Source organism: Athene noctua, chromosome 5 (assembly GCF_965140245.1).
Source record: "Athene noctua chromosome 5, bAthNoc1.hap1.1, whole genome shotgun sequence".
In the NCBI taxonomy this organism is placed as follows: domain Eukaryota; kingdom Metazoa; phylum Chordata; class Aves; order Strigiformes; family Strigidae; genus Athene; species Athene noctua.
This window is the reverse complement of record NC_134041.1, coordinates 26,458,201-26,480,070: the sequence shown is the minus strand read 5'-3', so window position 1 is coordinate 26,480,070 and position 21,870 is coordinate 26,458,201. Positions and strand designations below refer to the sequence as shown.

General features: G+C 44.7%; 1 protein-coding gene across 1 annotated transcript in view; it reads left to right on the top strand.

The window, feature by feature from the left end:
• The window catches only part of LOC141960996 (ral guanine nucleotide dissociation stimulator-like 1), a 42,982-nt gene extending 25,478 nt beyond the window's left edge, over window positions 1-17,504 (top strand). The window contains exons 7-16 of the mRNA XM_074907436.1: window positions 24-148; window positions 837-1,052; window positions 5,351-5,454; window positions 6,634-6,718; window positions 9,029-9,118; window positions 10,968-11,054; window positions 12,188-12,220; window positions 13,695-13,816; window positions 14,711-14,800; window positions 17,388-17,504. Coding sequence (XP_074763537.1) covers window positions 24-148; window positions 837-1,052; window positions 5,351-5,454; window positions 6,634-6,718; window positions 9,029-9,118; window positions 10,968-11,054; window positions 12,188-12,220; window positions 13,695-13,816; window positions 14,711-14,800; window positions 17,388-17,415 — 980 coding nt within the window. The 3' untranslated portion in view covers window positions 17,416-17,504. The remainder of the gene's footprint in view (window positions 1-23; window positions 149-836; window positions 1,053-5,350; window positions 5,455-6,633; window positions 6,719-9,028; window positions 9,119-10,967; window positions 11,055-12,187; window positions 12,221-13,694; window positions 13,817-14,710; window positions 14,801-17,387) is intronic.
• The last annotated feature ends 4,366 nt before the right edge of the window (window positions 17,505-21,870 follow it).

Genomic DNA, 21,870 nt, shown 5'->3' with positions numbered 1-21,870 from the left:
GTCGTGTTTTCCATCCTGGACAGATGGGTTCCGTGTTGCTTCCCTCTGTAACCTACGTGATGAAGAGGAAATGGACATCAGCAGGCCAGAAGAATTCTCTTTTTTCCAGGCAGACCTTGTGGCAGAACAGTTGACGTACATGGATGCAGTATGTAGAGTATATGTACTACTTGAAATGCTGGGGTAAATAGTGTGGGGCGTCTAAAAATTTTTTTTAAAGATATGTCAATGTAAGTATAGTGTTCCAGAAAAGGTCTGTTGTTGGGACACAGAACACAGCTCTGCTTGGTTATCCAAACTTGCTTCATTCATTGGGCTTTTTCCTTCAGTCATTCCAAAGATTATTTTTTTTTAAATTAAAATAAGCGTGAATGTATACTGTGTAGCCTTTTCTGCAAAGCTCAGTATTTGTACACCGGAGAAATAGCACATTTTTATGACGTATACTAAAGATGTATAGGTACTCTTAAATGCAGTGCTCTGATATGATTTGTCTGTATCAATCTCCTTCAAAATATCATGATAGAAAAGAATTTCCCCTTGGTTTTCCCAGGAGTGTTTAGCTGTCAGTTCTTTTAGGGCATCAAGCCTATAAAGTGTCTATTTCTGCCAAATATACAATAGACATATATATATATATTAAAGTATATACACTTTATGTATAAAAAATAGAAAGTGTACATACTGCCAAAGCGTGTATTTCAAACTAACGGAAAACAAATATTTACCTTTTAATGCCATATTAGATTTAGATCCGTGTAAACATGCATTTCTTCTTGTGGATAGTAGAGATTTAGGAGAACCCTGCTGACCTAGACACCTCTATTTCCCTCTAGGAACTCTTCAAGAAGGTTGTGCCCTACCACTGTTTGGGATGCATCTGGTCTCGAAGGAATAAGAAAGAATATAAGCACCTGGCGCTGACCATCAGGGCTACCATCTCACAGTTCAATGTCGTTACCAAATGTGTGGTCAGCACTATCCTGAAGGACAAGGAGCTCAAATCACAGCAAAGAGCCAAGATCATTGAGAAATGGATTCATACTGCACATGTAAGGCATTTATTCTAGACTGTTTAATGTTTCTCGTGTGGGTGCCTTGGAGTGGGGGAGTTGGAAGGGGAGGAAGGTGTTGGATGCGTTGGTCCCAGGCCATCTTAGCTCTAATGCTTTCTATTTTTGACTGCCTTTCTTTGTAACAGTAGATGAAGTGTTGCCCTTCCTCAGTTGCTTCCCCACCATGGAAGTGGGGTTGGTGCTTGTCTCTTTGGTTGGGGAGTGCTAATTAATGGGTGAGGCAGGTCCTGTGTCTTGCAGATGGGGAGTGCCACGTACTTGATGATGCAACATTTATGGGAAGATGGGTATAAATTCAACCAGTTCACTTCCCTGGAACTAAATGCTGCTCGTATCAGGGAAGGAAGAGAAGTGATGGTTGATACCATCCAAAGGTTAGACTTGTTTGCAGAAGAAAGTCTAACAAGAAAGGAGTCGGACTGGCAGCGGTGCAAGCAGCAGGCACAGTCAGGATAAGCTTTGCACTTGCCTGCCTTTGGCCATTCGTGTTCAGCCGGTGAGCATCATGCTCCCTCTCCTGCGTCGATGAACGCCATGGGACTTGAAATCAGATGTGGTGGAAGACAGCACAACTGTTTGTGCCTTATACCTTTACATATGTGTGTGTACATGTGAAAGTAAAGCAAATACAAGGTTTGAAGTAAGTGCAGAGAAAGCTAACACTTCTAGGAAGTAGTAGCCTCTTCAACATGGAAAAAATGAAATTACCGTTTGTACTCTCTTGTTTTGAAATTTCTTGAGGCTGAAAGGTCATTTGCCTACTGAGTTATTCATGGTTCCCATCATGTATGCAAACCAGCTGAGTTTGGAGGGGGTGAGGGGTGCAAGCAGTGACCAGAAAAAATGAGTTACAATATGGTACCAGACTCCTCCTCATCTTACCTTTCTGGTTCATCATTGTCTCGCGTGTTTCTCTAACCCGTTTATACTCTTGGCTTCGATTCCTTTGTCTTGTAGCAGATTGTGTGTTTCTTAATCTTTGTGCGAAAGGGTTTTTCATGACTTCTTTACATAACTCCAGTTTGCTAATTTCTTAGATCTTATCTTTAACATTTTACTGTAAGCTTTTTAACTCCCCTCAGAGCACTGGGCAGCTGGCAGCAAACCGGATCTCTCTTGAAGAGAACATCTAAAGCACTTTCATATGGATGTGCGTTGCCTTGTGTTTTAAGAATCACGTGGATTCTTTCTGAGCTATACAAAATAAGCAGTCATAAAAAGCTCAAGCCAAGCAGAGGCTTTCCAACCTTGACCCTGCACTTGTATGCTCCCAGCGGCAGCGTTGTTAGTCCTGGCACCTGAGCTTTGGCAGCTGCATGGTTCAGGAGGCTGGTGTGGGGAAGAAGTCTTTCACCTCTTTTGGCACTTCCCTTGACTCATTGTTCTCGTCTGATGGCTGCTTTATAGCCCCTGTGAATGGATTAGGAAGTTTGATTCCTATTGTCTGTGGGCAGATCTTTAAGCTGCAGAGGGTACCAGCTGAAGGGGCCTTCGTGGGGCAGCCTGGGCTGCAGCCTGGGCGAGCAAGTACGAAGCAGCTTCCTGCTGGTCCCAGGGAGCAGGGAGGCCCGGGAAGCCAGGACAGGGACCGCTCTCGGCATACTTGTTCTGTGGATGGAGCACTTTGATCTCCACCTCTGTTGCTTCAGTGCTTCTCCCTGTACTTAGTTCATACACATAATTCAATGCTCCAGTCTTAGCTAAGCACGTGAAAAATGCAGGAGCACGCTCTACAAAATAATTGCACATGTCGAACAGCTAGTTGCATATCTGCTTAGCTGCCCACTTCTGAAGAAAGCTGCTTGCTTTTTGCGTGCAAATGAATGTTTTGAATAGTTAGATGTCTGAATTAGAAAATAATCCACTCATTAAAGTGCAGTTATTCACGGACTGCTGACTCTGTAACTAAGCAGCGTGGAGTTCCACGTTTGTTATTTGTTCGTGACTTTTGGATCCAGTTTCTTGGTTTACAGGATAAACTGAATACTTTTCTGAACTGCCAGCCCTCTCTGCTCCACCTAGATCTGGGGTTCCTGAGCAGGAGCAGCCAATTTTACTCACACGATTTTTTCTTTAAAACTGAAAAGGAACATTGAAATCGTTAATACCCTGTTATGCTTAATCTTTTAAAATCAAAGTTGCTTCTGCGCAGTATTCTTTCTGGTTTCCGCCCTGTGAAGGGCACAGCATGAAACAATGTTATTCAGAGCAGTCTTAAAAATTCTTCCTATATATAAATGAAAGCTTGCTAAAGTTTAGTCTGCAATCAGTTAAATCATTGAGAACACCAAATCCAGGATTGAATTCCTAATGTGCTGTGGGTGCGTATGCCTGGTCGTGAACCTTCTGCGTCACTGACAATGTAGATGTATCATCAGTATTTGGGTTAGGAGATTAACGACGTCTGAATTAGTGATGCACTTGTGTTGGAAGACTAATGGCGTCTAGATTGATGATGGCTAAAAGCAAAAGAATTTGTGCTTGTTATGGAAGAAACAGATAAGAAGGGATTCCTTTAAAATAGCAAAGCAGAAACTTATCTACCGGCTGCCCGCGGTTAGTAGTCCTTATTGAAAGTGCTGACAGGAACTAGTTTTTGAAATGAGCATGCGCTAGAGCAGCACACGCATTTACCGTTATTTTTAGAATGTACAAGAATATATAAGGACTTGTTTTTCTAATAAACTTTGGAGCTTGACTGTTAACCATATTGGTGTGTGTCTTGTCCCACAACCTCGTCCTGCAACAATATGCTTTAGATTATGCAACGTGCAGTTAAGTCAAGATGGTTCCAAATTGGATCTTCCAGTGCAAACTCCTGTTGTGTTTGAGAAATCTCAGTGCTGAGAATTTGTGCCTCTCCATCCATGTTCTCCCCGGTCTGAATTTCAAGTTGAACTTAAAGAAAGCAGGGTCTTGTTCTTAAATGTGTCGGTCTCTGAAGAAGAGCCGTTACGTGGTTCCTTTGGCTGCAAAGTTTGCAAGAAGAGCTTTCAGGTCTTGCATGTCCTACCACGTGATTGTGAACTTGGTCTTCATCTAGCCTAACTGCTAACCTGCTTCAAGTGCTGCTGTGTGCCTAGTCAGTCTTCTTAAACCACGCTTTGTTAAATGTAGCCTCCTAAGTTGCCCAAAGATTTTTATATTTTTTTTTAGGTAAATAAATGGGAGTAAATGTACTTGCCTTAGTCGTGCAGTCAATTTTAATGCAACTTGTGAACAGAGTTGCTGATATACCAAGGTCTGACTTCTGTTTATGTTAAGGTTGCTTTACATTGATTCAGTCCTACAAAGGAAATAAAGTATGTCTATTTTCACTGTAAGGATCCTTTACATATTCAGCATTATTAGTGTAATAATGAGTCCCGTCAAAATTTGCAAAGTGGAATTGTAGTTTGGATTTGGATATATTCTCATCTACATGCAACAGTCAAATGGGCACGTGTTTTGTCTGTTAATTTGCCTGTACAGACACCTGTTAGTGAGAGCTTGTATTTGCAAGAGTTTAAGTCTGTGGTGCCCGGGCGTTCTAGTTCATGAGCCACCAACAGATTTACAGGAGTTCCTTGAAGAGTCTCAGGCCAGACTTTCCCTCTCCTCCTTGCTTGCACCTGCTTTACCAGGAATCTGTGCTGTCTTTTTGAGAACTAGGTTTTTCAGTATCCTTTTCCATCCAACCTTTTCCCCCAGAGAAACTGTAAGAAATGCCTATGAACCAGTCCCTCTGTTAGGATTTGGTACTGACTCTGGAAAAGCTGGGAATTTTTTTTCTCTTGAACAGTGTGCACGTACTTGAATAACAGGTTATTCCTTTGCATGTCTTCATTTTTAATTGACGCTTAGATGATTGAGGGTTTACATTTTAAATACCACCTATAAAGAGGCAAAGCCTGTTTTTTCCTCTAAAGGGTAAAAGGGATTGGTAACTCTAAAGAGTTTTTTAAGAAGTGTAAGATTTGTGCTTTTTAGCCTGGCTTCATGGACTCAGTTCCACTTTTATTTTTACTGGGACAACTGGAAGCTGTACCACTGCAGCATCACCACAAATACATGAAAGTGAGGAAAGCAAGATATAAATGCCAAAGCCCATAAAGTGTTTGTTGGCTGGGGGGGTGGCGGGGGGGAGTGGTATTTTTGATGCTCCATATTTGTACAGCTGCCTGCTTAGCAGTGAGAATGTGTAGCGAGCATGACACCGGTCAAACAGAAGAGCACTAACATATTCGTTATGCTGACATTACATGCTCCTGTATTTCTAACCACTCCTTTCACAGGAATGTAGGATCCTGAAGAATTTTTCCTCCTTGAGGGCCATCGTTTCAGCACTGCAATCCAGCTCCATCTATCGGCTGAAGAAGACCTGGGCGTGTGTTTCAAAGTAAGCATCCCCCTCTGCCCCTGTGGCTAGCCCCAAACAAAGACAAAAAGCTCCGTGCTCTTTCTTTCCATCTTGTTCTTCTCAGTCTTCCTATTCTGCTCCTTCATGGACAAGTGTTCTCTTAGAAGATACTCTCATTCCTGTGAGGCTCAGACCCCTTTTTTTGGGTCTGGCTGCTGTGAGCTCTTCTTTCATATTGACGGGACCACCTGCCCTCAGGGGTACTGGGTCTCTTCTGTCCTTTATAGCGTATTGGATCTTCCACAACCTATTTTGAAGAACTATGGGACTACCTACTGACTCAGCACAAGCACACGGTTCTTGGAAGGTCAGCAAAAGGCCACCATGATGCTTGCCAGTTGTCTCCTCTACTGTGAAGTTGGAGGAGGTCAACGTTGCCACAAACCTTCACTAATCCTCTCTTGGTCCTGACATTTCCTTAAAACATATCCCCAAACTACAAAATCCAAGCCTGTATTGAAGATGGTGTTTCTTACAGGGAAATACCTTTTTGTGCAACTGGCGTATTTACTGCATGCCAGACAGACACCAGAAAGCTGTGTAGGAAAGATGGTGTTCTGCTCATTCAGTTGGTGACAAACAGATTTATGGTTTTTTCCTTTGTCTTTGATAAACAAAAGAGAAACGTTGCTCTGCCACACAGCATACTTCTGCATTTCCACTAGGAGAGGTGGGTCTTTCCTTCTGCTGCCCTGTGTTCCTGTTCCTGATCAGGATGTTGCCATCTTGTGTTTATAGTGTGGGGTAATAGAAAGGGGCTCACACAATTACAGGCTTCTGGCTTTCCTGAGTGCGTGGCACAGGGCAAAAACACAGTACTTGGGATACCTCTCACAGCTATTTTTCTGTTGCTTTGTATCCATTTACCCGCTTCCTTACAACAATCTGATACCCCTCAGTGTGACTGAAAGCCCTGCCCAGGATCGGCGTACCTGTGGCATTCCTTGTGCTGCCGTCAAATAAGGCTGGCGTTACCGGGGAGCACCAGGAGATCCCAGGAAAGTTCCTAGTTGATGTGCAGCATCTCACTGGATGCGTTTTGGTGGTGGTATCTCTTACATGCCCAACTGTTAACGATTCATGAGGAAAAAACCAGTAATCTGATCTGTATTAGAGTGCTTTCTGATAACCTAAAAGATTTAATCTTTTCCTGTACAGGGACATGATGCTGATGTTCGAAGAGCTGTGTGATACCTTCTCAGACCACGACAATTATTTGACAAGCAGGCAGCTGCTGCTGAAGGTGAGAATTAGCTTGAGTTGCAAGGCTTGTGATCTCAATCAAAGCTGAGGTTAGCCCTTTTTCTAAGGAGCCGTCAAAGCTCGTCTCTCCCCGAACTACGGTATGCAGTGCTTCAGGGAAGAGAGGTCTGTAAAACCTGTGCTTTTCTGCTGGGATGAGAGGTGATTTTGTTGTTCCTGAAAGCACCTACGCTCCTGTTAGCCTGCTGAGCTTGGATACCCCCACAGAGCAGGGTGCAGCAGCACAGTTTCTGTGAGGGCTTGTTCACAGGACAGCAGGTCAGGAGCCTTGGAGCCCCCACTGCTGCTGGAGTTCGACGTCTCTTGGGCAGGGTGATTGTCCGAACTGCTAGCTGGTGCACCCTCTGAGCAGACCTGGAAAGGCTCTGGTTTGCACTGGTGAGTGCAGAGCAGCTCCCAATGAGATTCTCAACTGGGCTGCACCGCTGTAGTGCTCTTGACTTCACTGGAACAATGCCACTCGGCTTCAGCTGAGGAATTAAACCAAGATGTTTATCCGACTATCCCATACCTTTCTTGGAACTGGAAAACAGGGCTGGGAATTTCGAAGGAACAGGCTTCCTGCTCTGTGTGTGGCCAGATGGACAACAAAGCAGGCTCTGTCTGAAGCAGTTTGACCGGAGCACTCTCCTGGGCGAACCCCAACAAGCTCAGGATCTTGAGAGGGGTGAGGAAGAATAGCAGGGAAAGGTTATATTCTGTAGAAACTATGGAATGTTTGTGGCTGTTTTTTCTGTCTGCATGAAAATGTTTCTATAGACTGCCTCCCGACCAGTTGATTTTTTGGCAGTTCTATCCAGTCAGTCTGGCATTTGTACCTTACCCCCTTGCCTTGTTATTTGACACAGTGTTTTGCTCAGGAGTGGTGGGTGAACACATTCAAACCTGTCAGTCTCTTTTGTTTATCATCCGTTTATCAACACCTGTAGCTAAATCTTAAAGCAGGTGAGATAATAATAGGCATAGAGGGAAAATGTGTGTTCACAACAGCTTGTTAACCTAAGTACTAAAAAGACACAACAGCAACTCAATCTGAGCCCAGACCTTCTGGCTCCTAGCAAATCACCCTCTCCAGCTGCCGTATGGAGATCTGCAAAACATTTTGAAAGCAGTGAGAGGAGAAAAATTCCACAGAATAGCTAGAACCTCTCTCCTACTCCTCCTTTTGGACCGTTTTGTAACGATTGGAGGATGAATGTCCACTGAATCCCTAAAGTCTTTGTTTCCTTTCACTGTCAATAGTGTCTGTAGGGAAGCTGTCTTTGCCCTTGCCTATCCATCCTACAAATGTAAGTGTAAAGCAGACCAAATGGCACATGACACAGGTTGTTTGGCACGGAGAGGGATCGCTGTGTTCTCTCCTCCCCGAACAATGGCTCTGCTGCAAGCTGCAGTTTCAGGTTCTGTGCCTGCCCGCCGGCTGCTGTTAGAGGATCTCCAGTTTATCTTTCAGTATCTTGAAGACACTGAGACGACACTCGTTTGTCATTTGCTCTTGTTTTCCAGCCGAGGAAGGAAATACAGTTTGAGTTTGATCTGTTCCTTCACTGTGACTGAGAGAAGTAAACGTTGTGATGAAAGGATCTTTCCAAGTGCAGGCTGTTGTTTTGTGCCTCTTAAAAAGACTGATAATCATTCATGCCCCATCTGTCCAACCACTGGAGACAGTAACAGTAACTCCCAGCACCCCGTAGGGATCCAGGGAAATAAAGGCTACAGATCTATTGTGAAATAGCTCCTCCATTCACAGGAGAGCTTGACTTGTGGAGATGAAAACCTATTACTTTGTTTTCCTGCGTGGTTTTGGATTAGTCAATAAGCTACAGAGGGTAGTTGCTGCATCTCTGTTGCGGCATGAGAAAAACAAGAAAGCATTACATAAGATAGAGATGTTTACTTGTAGCAGTCCTGATTAGGAAATTAAACAGAAATCCTGAGGTCGAGAGTGTCAGGATAGAGTTCAGAGAAGCATCTGGCCACCTGAAGGTGCATCTAAGCTTCTCTGATTTAAACTCCCAGGAGATTTTCAACAGCACTTAGCTTTGACCAGCGTAGAGCCACTTTGCTGAAAAACTCCCTTCTAGTAATTTTGTGGGATTTTGTCCACAAGTCCCAGTCAGTGTACAAGTCCCAGAAAATTAGCACATGTATGTACACGTGCATGTACCTATACAGCAAATATTTTTGCTTGCCCCATTAAATGTATTTGCAATTATTTTACACAAACATAGTTGCCAGCTTATCGCTTAGATCCTTTGTTAATTGCCTTTAATTCTCTTGTAACTCACAGGAAGGAACATCCAAATTTGCCAACCTGGACAGCGGTGTGAAAGAAAATCAGGAAAGCACACGGAGGCGGCTGCAACTTCAAAAAGATATGGTGCGTTTGGGGTCCTTTTCCTGCCCTTTTTGACCTGATAACGTGATTAACCCTGAGTGGTGAATGATATAAGAAGCAAAAACTAGAAAGGTATTTAACAAAGAGAGCGTGCAGTAGGTAAAGACCTTGAGAGTGCCTCTGTCAAGAAAAACAATCACATCAGTGCTATAGATTAGCTGATGCAAAGCGAGGGAAGCGAAAGGTGGAGACTGAATAGGCAGTCAGAGCGTTTGTTCCTGTGCAAAGCTGTATTTCACTTATGCTGTGGGTCGCAGTAAGCAGGTAATACTCTGTGTGCGTGTATATAAAGTGCAGATATGTATAGATGATATCCCCCCCCCCGCCCCATACATCTGTATATAAAGATGGTTCCAAAGCGGGATCCGTGCTGCACCCCGCTCAAGCCGTATGGCCTACGCTGAGCTGCCACGCTGTAACCGCTGTGGTTTTTAGTGCAGCCCAGCTGTCCTCCTACTCCAGTAACACCCGCCTGTGTACTGAAAGGCCGGAGGAAACGGATATGCAAAGCTTCAGCATAGCCAGTGTGTTCAGAGATCTGATGCTGGGAACGCTCCGAGATTTCAGGATTCGGTGGTTGTACGCAGGGGCCGCGTCATGTTCCCTGGCACCAATCTTCCCCTGCCCCCTGCAAGGGGATAACTGGGTGGGCAGGTTTGCTGCTCCCGCTTGCATTTGCTTCACATCCCAACCAGCTGTTGGGGGTGGGCCCTGAGACAAGGGTTTGGCCTCAGTTTCAGGTCTTCCAGAAGTTTACTAAATCTGTCACATAGAAGAGTAAAAAAAGATTGGTGAATACAGACATGTGTTCTTCGTTTTCAACTGCCTTGTTTCTGTCCTACAAGAAATTAATTCTGTTAACTACTCTCGTTACCCTTTAGAGAGAAATACAGGGAAACTTTTTCATGTAGTAAGATACCTAATGTAAGTACTGGAATTCTTGTGATAAAAGAAAATTAGCTCTGGCAGAGCAGCAATTGCATTTACTTTGAAGCAAGCTCATGAAGCTTCTGACATGCCAGCTTGAAAATTGCACAGACTTTTACAGAGATTGCTTTGTAAAACGTGTCCAGTTTCCAGTCTGCTGCTGAAAATGCCTTTTGTCTCAAAGTTGGCAAAGATTTAAAAGGACAGGGGGAGAGAAATCTGGGATAGGGAGGCAAAAGTGCTGAATGTGATTTTTTTTTTTTTGTCTATTTGTTTGACTGGAGAAAGTATGGATCCCTTGGATGGGAGAAACAAGCGTTTCCTTCACAAGTGTAGAAGCAGCCTGAATTCTACAACTGCTAGCAGCCTAGGAAGTTTAAAATGTGAATAATTACTCTCAAAATGAAAGGAATGGCTGAGGAAGATGGTCCCTTCTTAGAGGAGGACAACTGCGACTTGATTTGACTGGACTGTCAGGTGGCATACACCATTAAGTAAAAATCCACTGGAATGAGGCAGAGAGAGAAACTGCTTCAACAGGCTAGCCGGGAGCATGCCCCGGCTCCTTCTCTTGTAGCAGGTAGCCGAGGGACCCTGTCCCTGCTGCTCGATGCTGCTTCCACAGGCGGGGTTTCCTGGTGTCCCACTGTTAGAAACCAGGGTGTGGTGGCAGTATGGTAATGGAAAACCACTTGGCAATGTCTGTGAGAGCATCCCACTGTCATTCGAGTTTGATTTGAATTGTAGATTAGATACTGAGGAGGATGCCATGAAAGAAAAGATAAGACCACTGTTTGGTTAAGCAGACTGCTTTTATTTCATTCTCCTATACAGGCCTATTCTAGCATTCTGATTATTACCGTTTCTCAATCATTTAATCCAACGTTGCTCTGATCATTTGCAGGCAGTAATGCAAGGCACGGTACCTTTTCTTGGTACCTTCCTCACTGATCTCATCAAGCTTGACACAGCCCTTCAGGACTATATCGAGGTAAATTAAGGCAATTTCTTGAATCCTGAATATCCTCCCTGCCTTCCCAGCACTGAGCGTGTCTGTTCCTGTATCTTCTACCGGGTTCTTCTGCAGCTCTTAAAAATGGAGGAATCTGTTTTCAAAAAAAAGGAAGCCATATGCAGTTTTATCAGCAACAAGACTCTTGTGTGAATTGGAGTGCTGTTATCTGAAGGGACAAGCTTAGCGTTGTATTTTGTCTTGTTTTCTTAGGTTAGAAAACGTGAAGAAAGTAGGCTTTCCATTATTCTGTTTCATTTTTCCGAAAACAACGTTTTAGGCATGCAGATTTATGTGAATAACTGGTAAAATACACACAATCACAAATTCAGCACTGCAGACTGATCACTGAAGAGCTTTGGTATTGATTTGGTATTGGTAGTGATTGAAGACTTGGGTTTTTTTCGTTTCTCTTTAGCTGAACAAGCAGGGGGAACCAATTTAGCATAGGAAGGGAAAAAGGACTGCAAGAGAGTCTGGTTGTTTAACGGAGACTGAGGATGGGGCCAGTTTTCAAAGGTGTTTGAAACCATTAGTAGAGACACTGCAGCCTTTGTTGTGCTGTTGTTGGTATTTATGATAAGAATGGGCAAATGCAGTTCTCCCTGGGCTGGCAGTGGTTGCTGGGGTTTTTAGTGGTGGTTTGTTTGGCAGAACTGCAAAGAAGCAGGCCTGCATAAGGTTGCTGTACATCCATTTTCTTTTGGGCAGTTTCCCTCCTGTCCGTGCTTTGTGTTTACTTGGTGTTTCTGAAACTCCCTGGGAACACTGCTAAAGTCACAGCACAGGCAAGAGCCAAGTTTGTTTCTGCCGTGCAAAATCCCACTGGCATTCTTCAGAGCGGATCTCAACACAGCTTTTATGAGCATTCTTGCATTGGGCTTTTTTTCTGGGGCAGATTGCCCTATAGGCCGTGAGGACAGCTGTCCCTTGGAGACTCAGATGTATGAGTGCTGTGGTTTATACCAGATCTGGAAACAGGTATTTTGAGAAGGTCCTTGCTCGGGGCACGTCTGCGCTTTACATTAGCCTTGCTACTTCATGCTGTTTGTGATTAAGTTCAACTAAGCTTGTGTTCTTCTATTCTGATCCCTGCTCTTTCCTTCCAACAGGGCGGCCTGATCAATTTTGAGAAGAGACGAAGGGTAAGTTGAATGTTCTGTGATTTTTAGTTTACTGATACCCTCTTCTGGAGCGTTCTCTTGGCGAGGCCGTTTGTCATTGCTCGGGCATATACAACAGCTGTGAATTTTAATGCAAGTTCACAAGGAAAGAATAGACCCCTGAAATGCTGCGAGCTTCTGCCGAACTGTGAACAAACTGCAGAACGAGAACCTACTTTTTGGATGTGTGCAGTAGGGGAAGAGGAGCTGCAGGCCACTTACTTCCGTGGGAATTACATGCGGGGCATGCCCATTCCCTCCCTTTGGTGTTCATGGGAATGTGACAGATGTGTATGACCTGTGTGTTGAAACAGAGCTGGTGGCATGAGACCTTTGCTTTCCAGAAGATACAGTTTGTAAATATCTTCCTTCTGCTGCAGTAAACTATTTGTAGGTGAAAGGCTGCAGATGAGGCAGAGAAATAAAAGCTGTCAGTCTTTCTGTTCAGCCTGATCCTCGTTGGTCAGAGATGAGTTATGTTATGTAGGAGTTAAAGGTTCTGTCTGAATGAAGTCATGCCAAATCTCCATTCTGGGGTCTGAAAGCAGTCTTGGGAGTTGGCTGTGATGGAGCCATTTCCTCCCCTTAACTGCTCCCAGCTCTACAAACCACTTCTTGGACTTGCCTTGCATGTACAGCTGCATGGCTCAGGGTACTAATAACGGGATACGGGAGCTTCTGGTTGGTCATCGGTCCAGCTTCATACAAACCAGTGGCAAAGCCGCCCTCTGAACCAGGCCGAGTACTCAGCTGCATTCCTGCATCCTGATTCTATAACCTCCTCTAACACGAGGGGGTATTAAGAATTATTCTGGCAGAGCGTGTGTGCAGGTGGAGTTAGAGAAGAGCTGCACGTTTTAGTCACACGTGTTACGGGTAGCATTTCACGTTCCTCTGGTGCAAGTGTGAGTGCACAACGTGAAAAGCCGGGGAGAATCAGACTCTCTGCTTTCGTCGCAGGCACCCCTAATTATTTACCCTCGCTTGCTGTCTGAGAACCACCTAAGCACAGGGCATGGTTTGTCTCTCACAACTGGTCTGGCCCGAGCAGGGGTCAGCAGGTGGGGTAATCTGAAGACTTTATGACCCTTTGCTACCCTCGTTCCTAGAGGAACAACCAGCAGTGCTGCCGTTCGGTGGGTTTGCACTGGCATCGCACTTCAGTTAGTACTTGGGAAAAGCGCTGTGGTGAAGTGCGATTCCTTGTGCTTGTCTTCTGATTTGTGCTTCTCTGAAAATGTCACACTTCAGTAAACATTTTGGATGCTGGGGGGAAAAAAAAAGACTTCTTTGTTTGAAAAACTGGTTCTGGAAATAGTCACTCAACTGAAACTGAACTTCAGGTCAAACGAAGTTTGTCCTGGATCTGTTGTTGCCTGTGCTTAGTATATGAATGAGTGAATTTGGGTTTGTGTTGGTTTTTAATTAGAATTCCCATTTGATTATTTTTTTTTAGGAATTTGAAGTAATTGCCGAAATTATGCTCTTGCAGTCGGCATGTAACAGCTACTGCTTGACACCAGACCCAAAATTCCTCTGGTGGTGGAGCAGACAAGAGCATTTAACTGAGGAGGAGAGGTAGGTTCTTAGTCCAGCCGGCGAAGCAGGCTTTTCTTAGCCCACACCCCCCTGCAGGGAGGTTGTGTCAGCCTTGAGCTGTCCTCTTACAGGGACTTACATGTACTGCTGCTCCAGGAGAGTGGAAGTACCTCTGTCTTCTGCTAACCAGCTGTAGAAACCCTGTTAAACATTTAGCAGGGGTTTTTGGAGACTGGATTTTTTTTTTTTTTTTTTTTTGAGATTGGAAATGAAGCTTCTGACTTTGAAATCTGATAGTCTGTTGTGTCTGGGCTGTCTGTATGCCCAGAGGCACGCTCAGAGGCCGATCCTAGGGGAGGTCGAGATGCAGGCACTGAGCGTTGGGCTGGTGGATGCAGGCAGCAGGTAGCCAAGGCAACGCAGAGCTGGCTGAGCGCTCATCAGATAAACGTCTCCCGGGTGTTTGGGGTGGGTTTTGCAGCCCTGCTGAGTTCTGTGCTACGGTACATGCTGCTAGACCAACGCAAGGCAATTTATTTTCTGCACTCTAATATTTCCACTAGGTATCTGAATACCACTCTGCTGCACTAAGAGTGTAAGCATAGATACATACTGCATTGTACTGAGTCATAGTGAAAAAAAGTCAGCTTATCCAAGATTCACATGCTAAGTATTTTCTTGACTATTTTTTTAAAATAAAATGATGAATGTTATCCAAAAAAGCACTAATTTTTAAAATTATTGTAAAGAAGTGAAATCTCCCCTTCATCGGGGTAAAGTGTAGAGAGCGCTGTGTTCCTCTTTGTGGGGTTGCAACCTTCGGTGAAGTGGGAATAACTGAAGGCTTCTCAAATATCTTGAATATTACTGCTTTGAGATACATAACTCATCGTCTTGTCTGTCAAAATTAACCTGGTGCCCTCTGTTCTGCAGTTACAACCTTGCACGCGAGATTGAAGCAGCTGCTGACACTGGCACCCCACCGCCGAAACCTCGGAAAAGCGTGGTGAAGAGGTTGAGCCTGTGAGTACGATGGGGCAAAGGGTATCTGGTGTGTTAATATGAACCTGAATAAATCAAACAAGCAGTGCTTGTTTTACCAGCTGAAAAACCTGGCTGGGGATGCAGACCACTGCAGTACATTAAGGAGACACCATCAGCTAGAAATGCAGACTTCTGTCTGAAGCTGTCCTTGCTGCTGCTATTGTTATAAGTAGTCATGAGGATTATTAATGAGGAAAGAGATTAGAGAAACAAAAAAGCCTTCCTAAGGTGTCAGAAAAAGGAATAATTGTAGGGCTGGATTATAAATTCAATATCTATTGTGTAATAACTTCCCTGAATGCAGAGGCAAAACAGAGTAAATGAGGATAAAGTCTGGCCTATTATTAGTCTCATTTGCTCACACTTGCAAAAATTCCTTGCAGGATTTTAATGTGAAAATTAAGGTTAGCAAAAGGGCATTTGATAATAGAAACAATCTGCCCAGCTGCCTTCAGGTTAGAGAAGGAAAATAATCATGGGGACATGGTTCAATTGAGTTTAATACTGCAAAGGTTCGAGCAGGAGGCGGTGGAGAACAGGGACATGCAGCTAAGCAGACACAGGAAAGAACAGACTAGCAGGAATTCATGGCAAGCTGCAGGAAATGAAAGCAGAGATCAAGGGCGGAAGTAAAACTAACTTAAAGGTGAGAAATTTGAACCTGATGCGAGAGGAGATACGACAGGACTCCCGCATACCAGTGGCATGATCAAGATGAGGTGGGGAGATGATGAATTTAAGAGCACTATCAGCTCTTAACTGTCCTTTCCTGCTCGGTTCTTGTGGCCAGTTTCCTCAGAACAGGCAGTAGCCATTCACTTCACATCAGCACCACTGCAGGCTAGGGTCTGAAAGAAGAATGAATGGATGTTTTCAATCTAGAGTTTTGAGTTCTGATATGCAAGAAAAAAAAGTCCAGGCAGCTGTTTGGAAGGAGTTTCAGTTAGTCCATCTGAGTTCCATTTTGCGTAGTCCATCTGGCTGTGAGAACGTGAGCTTTGAAGATGACAGTGCCTGAGCTCTCGGTGGCCTGTCATGGGTGTCTCCCTCGGCACGTGCCTAAGCTGCGCGTAAGAACTGTCGCTGCGGAGCACAGGCTTTATTCTCTTGTTTCTGACGGCGTTTCAGTGCTGCAGTATTGTAATTTACTGCATGGAGTTTGTTTGCACTGTGCAGCCTTTGTCTAAAGAATTGTTTCATCTGCACTCTGAATGTATTTTGCAAATTAATACTGTAGAAAAGACTGGCATAATTCACCCCGGCAACAGTGGGTGACACCTCTTTAAATTGTTTTAAATCGTTAACTGCATGCTGACAGAGCATCTAATTCACCTGGCTTCTTTACTTTTTGTCTTATACAAGTTTGTTTCCTTTGACACTCCTTTAAATTTACTTGACCTGCATTTAGAAATGAGTCTTGGAGAGGCAGAGCCTATAATTTACACTTTCTCCTGATCTTCTCGTTGTGTACATCTCCATTCAGACTCTTAGAGAGAAACTGGTATCCGTGGCACCTTTACTGAGGGAAAGAATTTGCAGCGGGGAGGAATTGGCCTTTGGCAGACCTTTGCCTGGTGTTTGGCCATGTGTTACCTTTCATGCGCTCATGGCGACTGAGCAGGTCTTGTGTCAGTGGGACCCGGGTGTGACAGCAGTGTGCAGGACCGCGTAAGGTGCAGCCAGCTGCCACGCCTCTAACTCGCCCCTCCTCATCCCTTGGGTTGTAAACACATCAGGTTTACAAGCTGTCATTTCCTAGCAAGTGAGGCTGAAAATTCAGCAGACCGAAGAGTCTTGTTTGTGGTACTTGGGCATTAGCTCAGCTTTTGGCCTTGCAGCTGGTGGGTATGCCAGGTCAAGAAGGTATTGTGTTAGGGTGTAACAAACTCTCTTGACAAACCGTATGGACAGCATAGAGGAAACGGAAACAACAGGCCACTCAAGATAGGAAAGCAAAACAATGAAACAGTGCATAAGAACTTTGAACCAAGTGACCGCCTTGCTCAGGCCAGCTCTGTTCTGCTTTCACTTACTGGCTTTTATGCTTTCTTTTCTATACTAGACTGTTTTAGGCAACTCGACATCAAAGGCCTGCTGCTGGAGCTGATCTATTAAGTTCAAACAAGCTGTGGCTAGCCTTTCCGCTCTATTTTTTGGCAATTCTTCCTAAAGTGTCCACTCTCTCCACAATGATAACATGGTCTCATGTTCTGAATGAATTTTTTCTTTTCTGGCATTTTGTTACTTATCTTAGTGACAGCAGCAACTACTGGTTTTTCTTTTTCTGCTAGTAAAACACCTTTTACAGCAGAGGCAGTCATAGCTGCTTAGGCATTCTGTTCTGCCCTGGAAGCAGGCAGTAGCATTTCATCAGCAGGAGCTCCATTTAGTAAACCTGCTAGTATAGTCCTTGTTCTGGTATTGGCATTTTCAAAAGCAAACAACCGAAACATAGTCTTTCATTTCATCAGGTAAGTCCGCTTGATCTTTTATAGCTTGAGATAGTCGATCAATACAGGTCCTTGTCGAACAGCCGCAAATGGAGCTGTTTTTTTTTTCCCTTCAGGTATCTGCAGAAGAGCCCGGTGGGCTAGCTGTTGTGGCATTTGGTGAAAAATTGGAGGGAAAGTCACCTGTACGGCCGTGGTGGCATATGCGCCCTGACCCGTTAACGTATCTACAGTCACAGCATAAAAGGGATCGTTCTGATCACGTTGATGCTTATTGAGTTCAGTAATTACAAGTTGTTTCCATGTTCTTTCCCAAATTAAATATTGAGAAGGAGTCAATAAAAGTGAAGCAATGTTCTGACAATCAGCAGGTACCATCAAATCCGCTGTAAGTATATATTTTATAATGTTCTTTGCCGCTTCTGATTTTAATCCCTAAGTGGTTACTGTTTGTTTTGCTTGCTGTAAAATTTTCCAATCACGTGGTTCCCACTTCCCGACTCCCCCTTCAGTGACCACGGGGCAGGCTAAAGATCCAACTGTCTGCCAGTCTCCTTCTAAAATAGCATCTCGGACTACTCCAGTCCATCGTCGCTGCACAGGATCAGTGTCGGAGGTTGGATAGGATGGAGGTCGTTGTATAGTCGGAGCTGTATTTGTTGTGGTTGGTGGTGGTGGCAGTGGTGGTGGTGGTGCAGAAGGAAGTGCAGGGCCTGAGTTGGAGTGCCACCAAGTGGTAGATTTTAAAGAGTCCTTTTTTGTGTCAATACAGGGATGTAGCTCCTCCAGCTTTTTCATTAGTTGATGTAACAGTTGGTCATTTTCTAAATCGCCTGCAGCAGGAACTGTTGGAGGCGTGTTACTGCCAGAGTTGTTGGATGATGACCAAGAAGAGGAGGAGGAGTGTGAAACTGGAAGGGACGAATATGATCGTGGGCGGCAACTAGATCCGCTTTGCTCCGCCTCTTCTTTTGTCATTTCCCTCATCTGAGGGGCAATCTCTTTCACTTGCGCTTTACTCTCAGTTGAAACTGAAACTTTGCTGCTTGTACCACCCCCTTCTGCACGAGCCGCAACTTCTGCTGCGGATGCAGCAACGGAACCCGACGTACCACGAACAGGCAGCTTAGTGACATCGAGACCAAAAAATTTCGCTACCGGACGACGTGGGGTGGTTGCTTTATTTACTTCTGCTTTATCTGGTTGTACCACCTCTATTGCTGCAGCGGCCACCTTCCGCTCAGCTTTCATCTCTTGTAAAGCATTAATCACTTCCCGCCACACCGATCCAAGTTCCTTTGCTTTTTTTCCTGCTTTTCCACCCTCTATAGTAAAATTCCACAGTAAATCTCCTACAGCCCTCCATTCAGAGGGATTAAATAACATAGAGGCGCTGAGGCAAAGCTGTGGCTCCTGCGCCCGTTGCACCAAGTCTTTTAGCTTGGACTGGCTCATATCACTACCTCTCTTGGAGAGTATACTTGTGAGGAGCCATATCGCTGCTTCCACTTCTTGTGCCATAGCAGCTTACCTTCGCAGAGGACAGCCTGCAGAACCGTCTCCTAACTCCAGAAGTGCGTCTATGTGCCGGCTTCTGTGTTTCTCTGCGCCGTTTCTATCCGAAGTTCTCCGTTCATCGCCACGTCTCGGTCGATGTGTTAAGAATAACGAGGTCCCTGTTCGGGCGCCATCTGCCGATGGATAGAGCCCGGATATCAAGAATAATACCAATAGGGTTTGCAAGCTCGATCCAATTTTATTAAGTACAGAGCACCTTACGTACTGTTAGAGAGTGACTATGCGAAGGCAAACAAACTGTGATTGGTTCTATGCTACTGTCCACACGCTATTATTCATATTTCATTGGTACAACGTAAGAAGCACACGCGAGAGGCGTGAGCCGTGGACCTACTACTTGAGGTTTCAACATCACGCCTTATCTCTAGTTAAAAGAATTTGCTGAACAATAGCTCTCTATGCAGTGGCAAGTCAGAGAGGAATGCTGAACAACAGTTCTTTCTACAGAGGCAAACAGCAGAGAATTGTTCATTTCAGTATCAAGGACCATGTGACTGTTATCTTCCAACAATTTCTCCACAACGGTACAGACTGGAATTTTTGGGGGGTTTGTTTTGCACATGAGCCGAGGAAGGTGACAGCCCCACCTAGAGGGGAAAACGGGACTGCAACGTTTGTCTTAAGAACACCACACAAGCCAACTCTCTTTGCGAGAAAACATTTTCCTTTGTGCCAGTATTACACAGAAGAAGGTCTGAATTTATTTTTATAAAACTGGAGAAGAAAAGTTTCGATACAGTTCTGCCTGAACCAAGGAGGAGGTCCCAGCCGCCTCCAGCTGACTGACGGGAACACTGGTTTGCAGGAGGTGTGGGTGAGCCAAGTGCCACAAGCAGTTGCTGCCTTCAGGAGGGATTTACATTCATGAAAAAGCAGGGCGGGTGCATCCCCAAAACACTCATCCCTGGAGACAGTAGAAACTGCAAGTGGGTCTGTTGCTTTCACACAGCTGGCAAACTTCTTTTTGCGCTTGTTCCATGCCAGAAAATTACCTATTTGGGATTTTTTTTCCAAAGACCTTTAAAAGAATGGACTGCACTTGCTTTGGGATGAATGTCATGGTTTGTTCATGAACAAGGCAAAGAACCACTACTTGTCTGGATTTAGGTCTGGTCTTAATGCCACTACAGGGCGGTTTTTCTTTCACTTTGCTAACCCGTTGAACAGAAATCGATGCCTTTTGCCTGTACTCTGGAAGGACCGATGTACCTCTTTGTAACGTGCAATCACTCTTCAAGAGCAAAACTTTTAACTCACGTTTTCCTTCATGAGGGGCAACTACATGACCTTTTATTTTAAAAGTGGGTATTGAGAGGAGATAACCGGGTCTTAAACATTACCCCAACCCCCCAGAGATTTTGATACACTCGTAGCATTATTATGGGCCATCTACAGGCACCTCCCTTGCTCTTGATGTATGTCTGTTAAATGAGTTTCCTGAACGGTACATCCTTTCAGCTGCAATAAAGAATTCAGCTGGCATGCTATCATCTGTTCTCTGTGAGACTTTAAAGAACATATTTCTTGAGTCTCTTACCAGAATACAGCCTTCCTTGAAAGGATAGTTAGAAGTTTTATTTTTAAAAGCCATAAATGAGACATTGGATTGTAAGCAGCTCTTACTGAATAGGCTGTCTTTGAGATACATTAGTCTGAGTTAAAACAAACTCAAATACTTAATTATATACATGCCTGGGTCTTTTTTTTCCCCACCGGTTCTGTAGCAGAGATTTTCAAAACTGTGCGCAATTAGCGATAAACTCATGACGCAGTGTTTGCTTTACTATGTTCTGTGTGAAGTTTTATCACCTCTGTTTACAAGTAGCACCATGTAGGTCCTAGTCTGAATAGTTTAAGAACTCCCACTGTTTCCCTGTTAGGAGGGTGAAGGAAGCGAGTTTGTAACTGAGCCTTAAACTTTGCCCAGAGTTAGGATAAGATTACCACAGAAGTTCAGTTTTCTTTGCGTTTCAGTGTAAGCGTGCACTGATGTCTGTGCAGTACCATTTGCAAAGCACAGCACTGCTCACTCAGAGGGGGTATGTCTGTACTAAGCTGAAAGGTGAATGTTCTTGATTTTAAAATTACACCCTCCAAAATGTTGTATATGAAAAAGATTTTTTTAATTGCTTCCCTGTAATCTTTATACAATAAGTATATAAACTTTTTTTCCACTAATATTTGCCTGGAGTGAATCTGTTTTCTTCTCTTAAGACTTTATTACTGCATGTCAGTTGTGGGGTTTTTTCCTACCTCACACCACTTCCCTCACTGCCACTCTTTCCAACTTCATCACTTTTACTGTTTTAACTGTTCTCAACTTCTTCCAGCTCCCACAACTCATCTCCCCTGCCACCCAGAGAACTTGAAATGCCATATTTTAGCCGTAACCCTTCAGCTGCAACCTTCCTATACCTTTTTTTACTCTGCAATCGTGCATTTTCTTTTGAATTCCTAAAAGTTTCTATGAGGACGGCTTCTGTGTTTCTTCCGCACGGTGGCTGGAAGGGCTGTCCAAGTAAACCAGTCTCTCACCCACGTTACCCACGGAGGGGCAGCAGCTCACCACGAGCCATACGTAGTCCAGTCACACATTGCAGGAGTGCGGCGAGCTTGCCGAGAGCTCCAGGGCAAAGCAAAAGCCATCCCGGTGCATCAGTCACGCACACCAACCCGAGCCTGGCGCCTCAGTTTGCGCAGGCAGGGCCAGCGGACAGGGCGCAGTCCATCTCCTGGGTCTGGAACTTACCCGAGCCAGTTTCATCTTATCGTCCTCCCCGAGTAGACTGAACCATGGTCTCCACTCGCGTCAAAACCACCACCAGAAAGAACGTGGCGACCCAGACGGAGCTGCCACGCAAACACGCAGCGGTGCAGGTCCCGGGCTGCAGGGAGTGCCTGAGCCTGTCAGTCCTGCCGGAGGGCTTCATACAAACCAGTGGCAAAGCCGCCCTCTGAACCCGGCCGAGTACGCAGCTCCCTTCCTGCATCCTGATTCTATAACCTCCTCTAACACGAGGG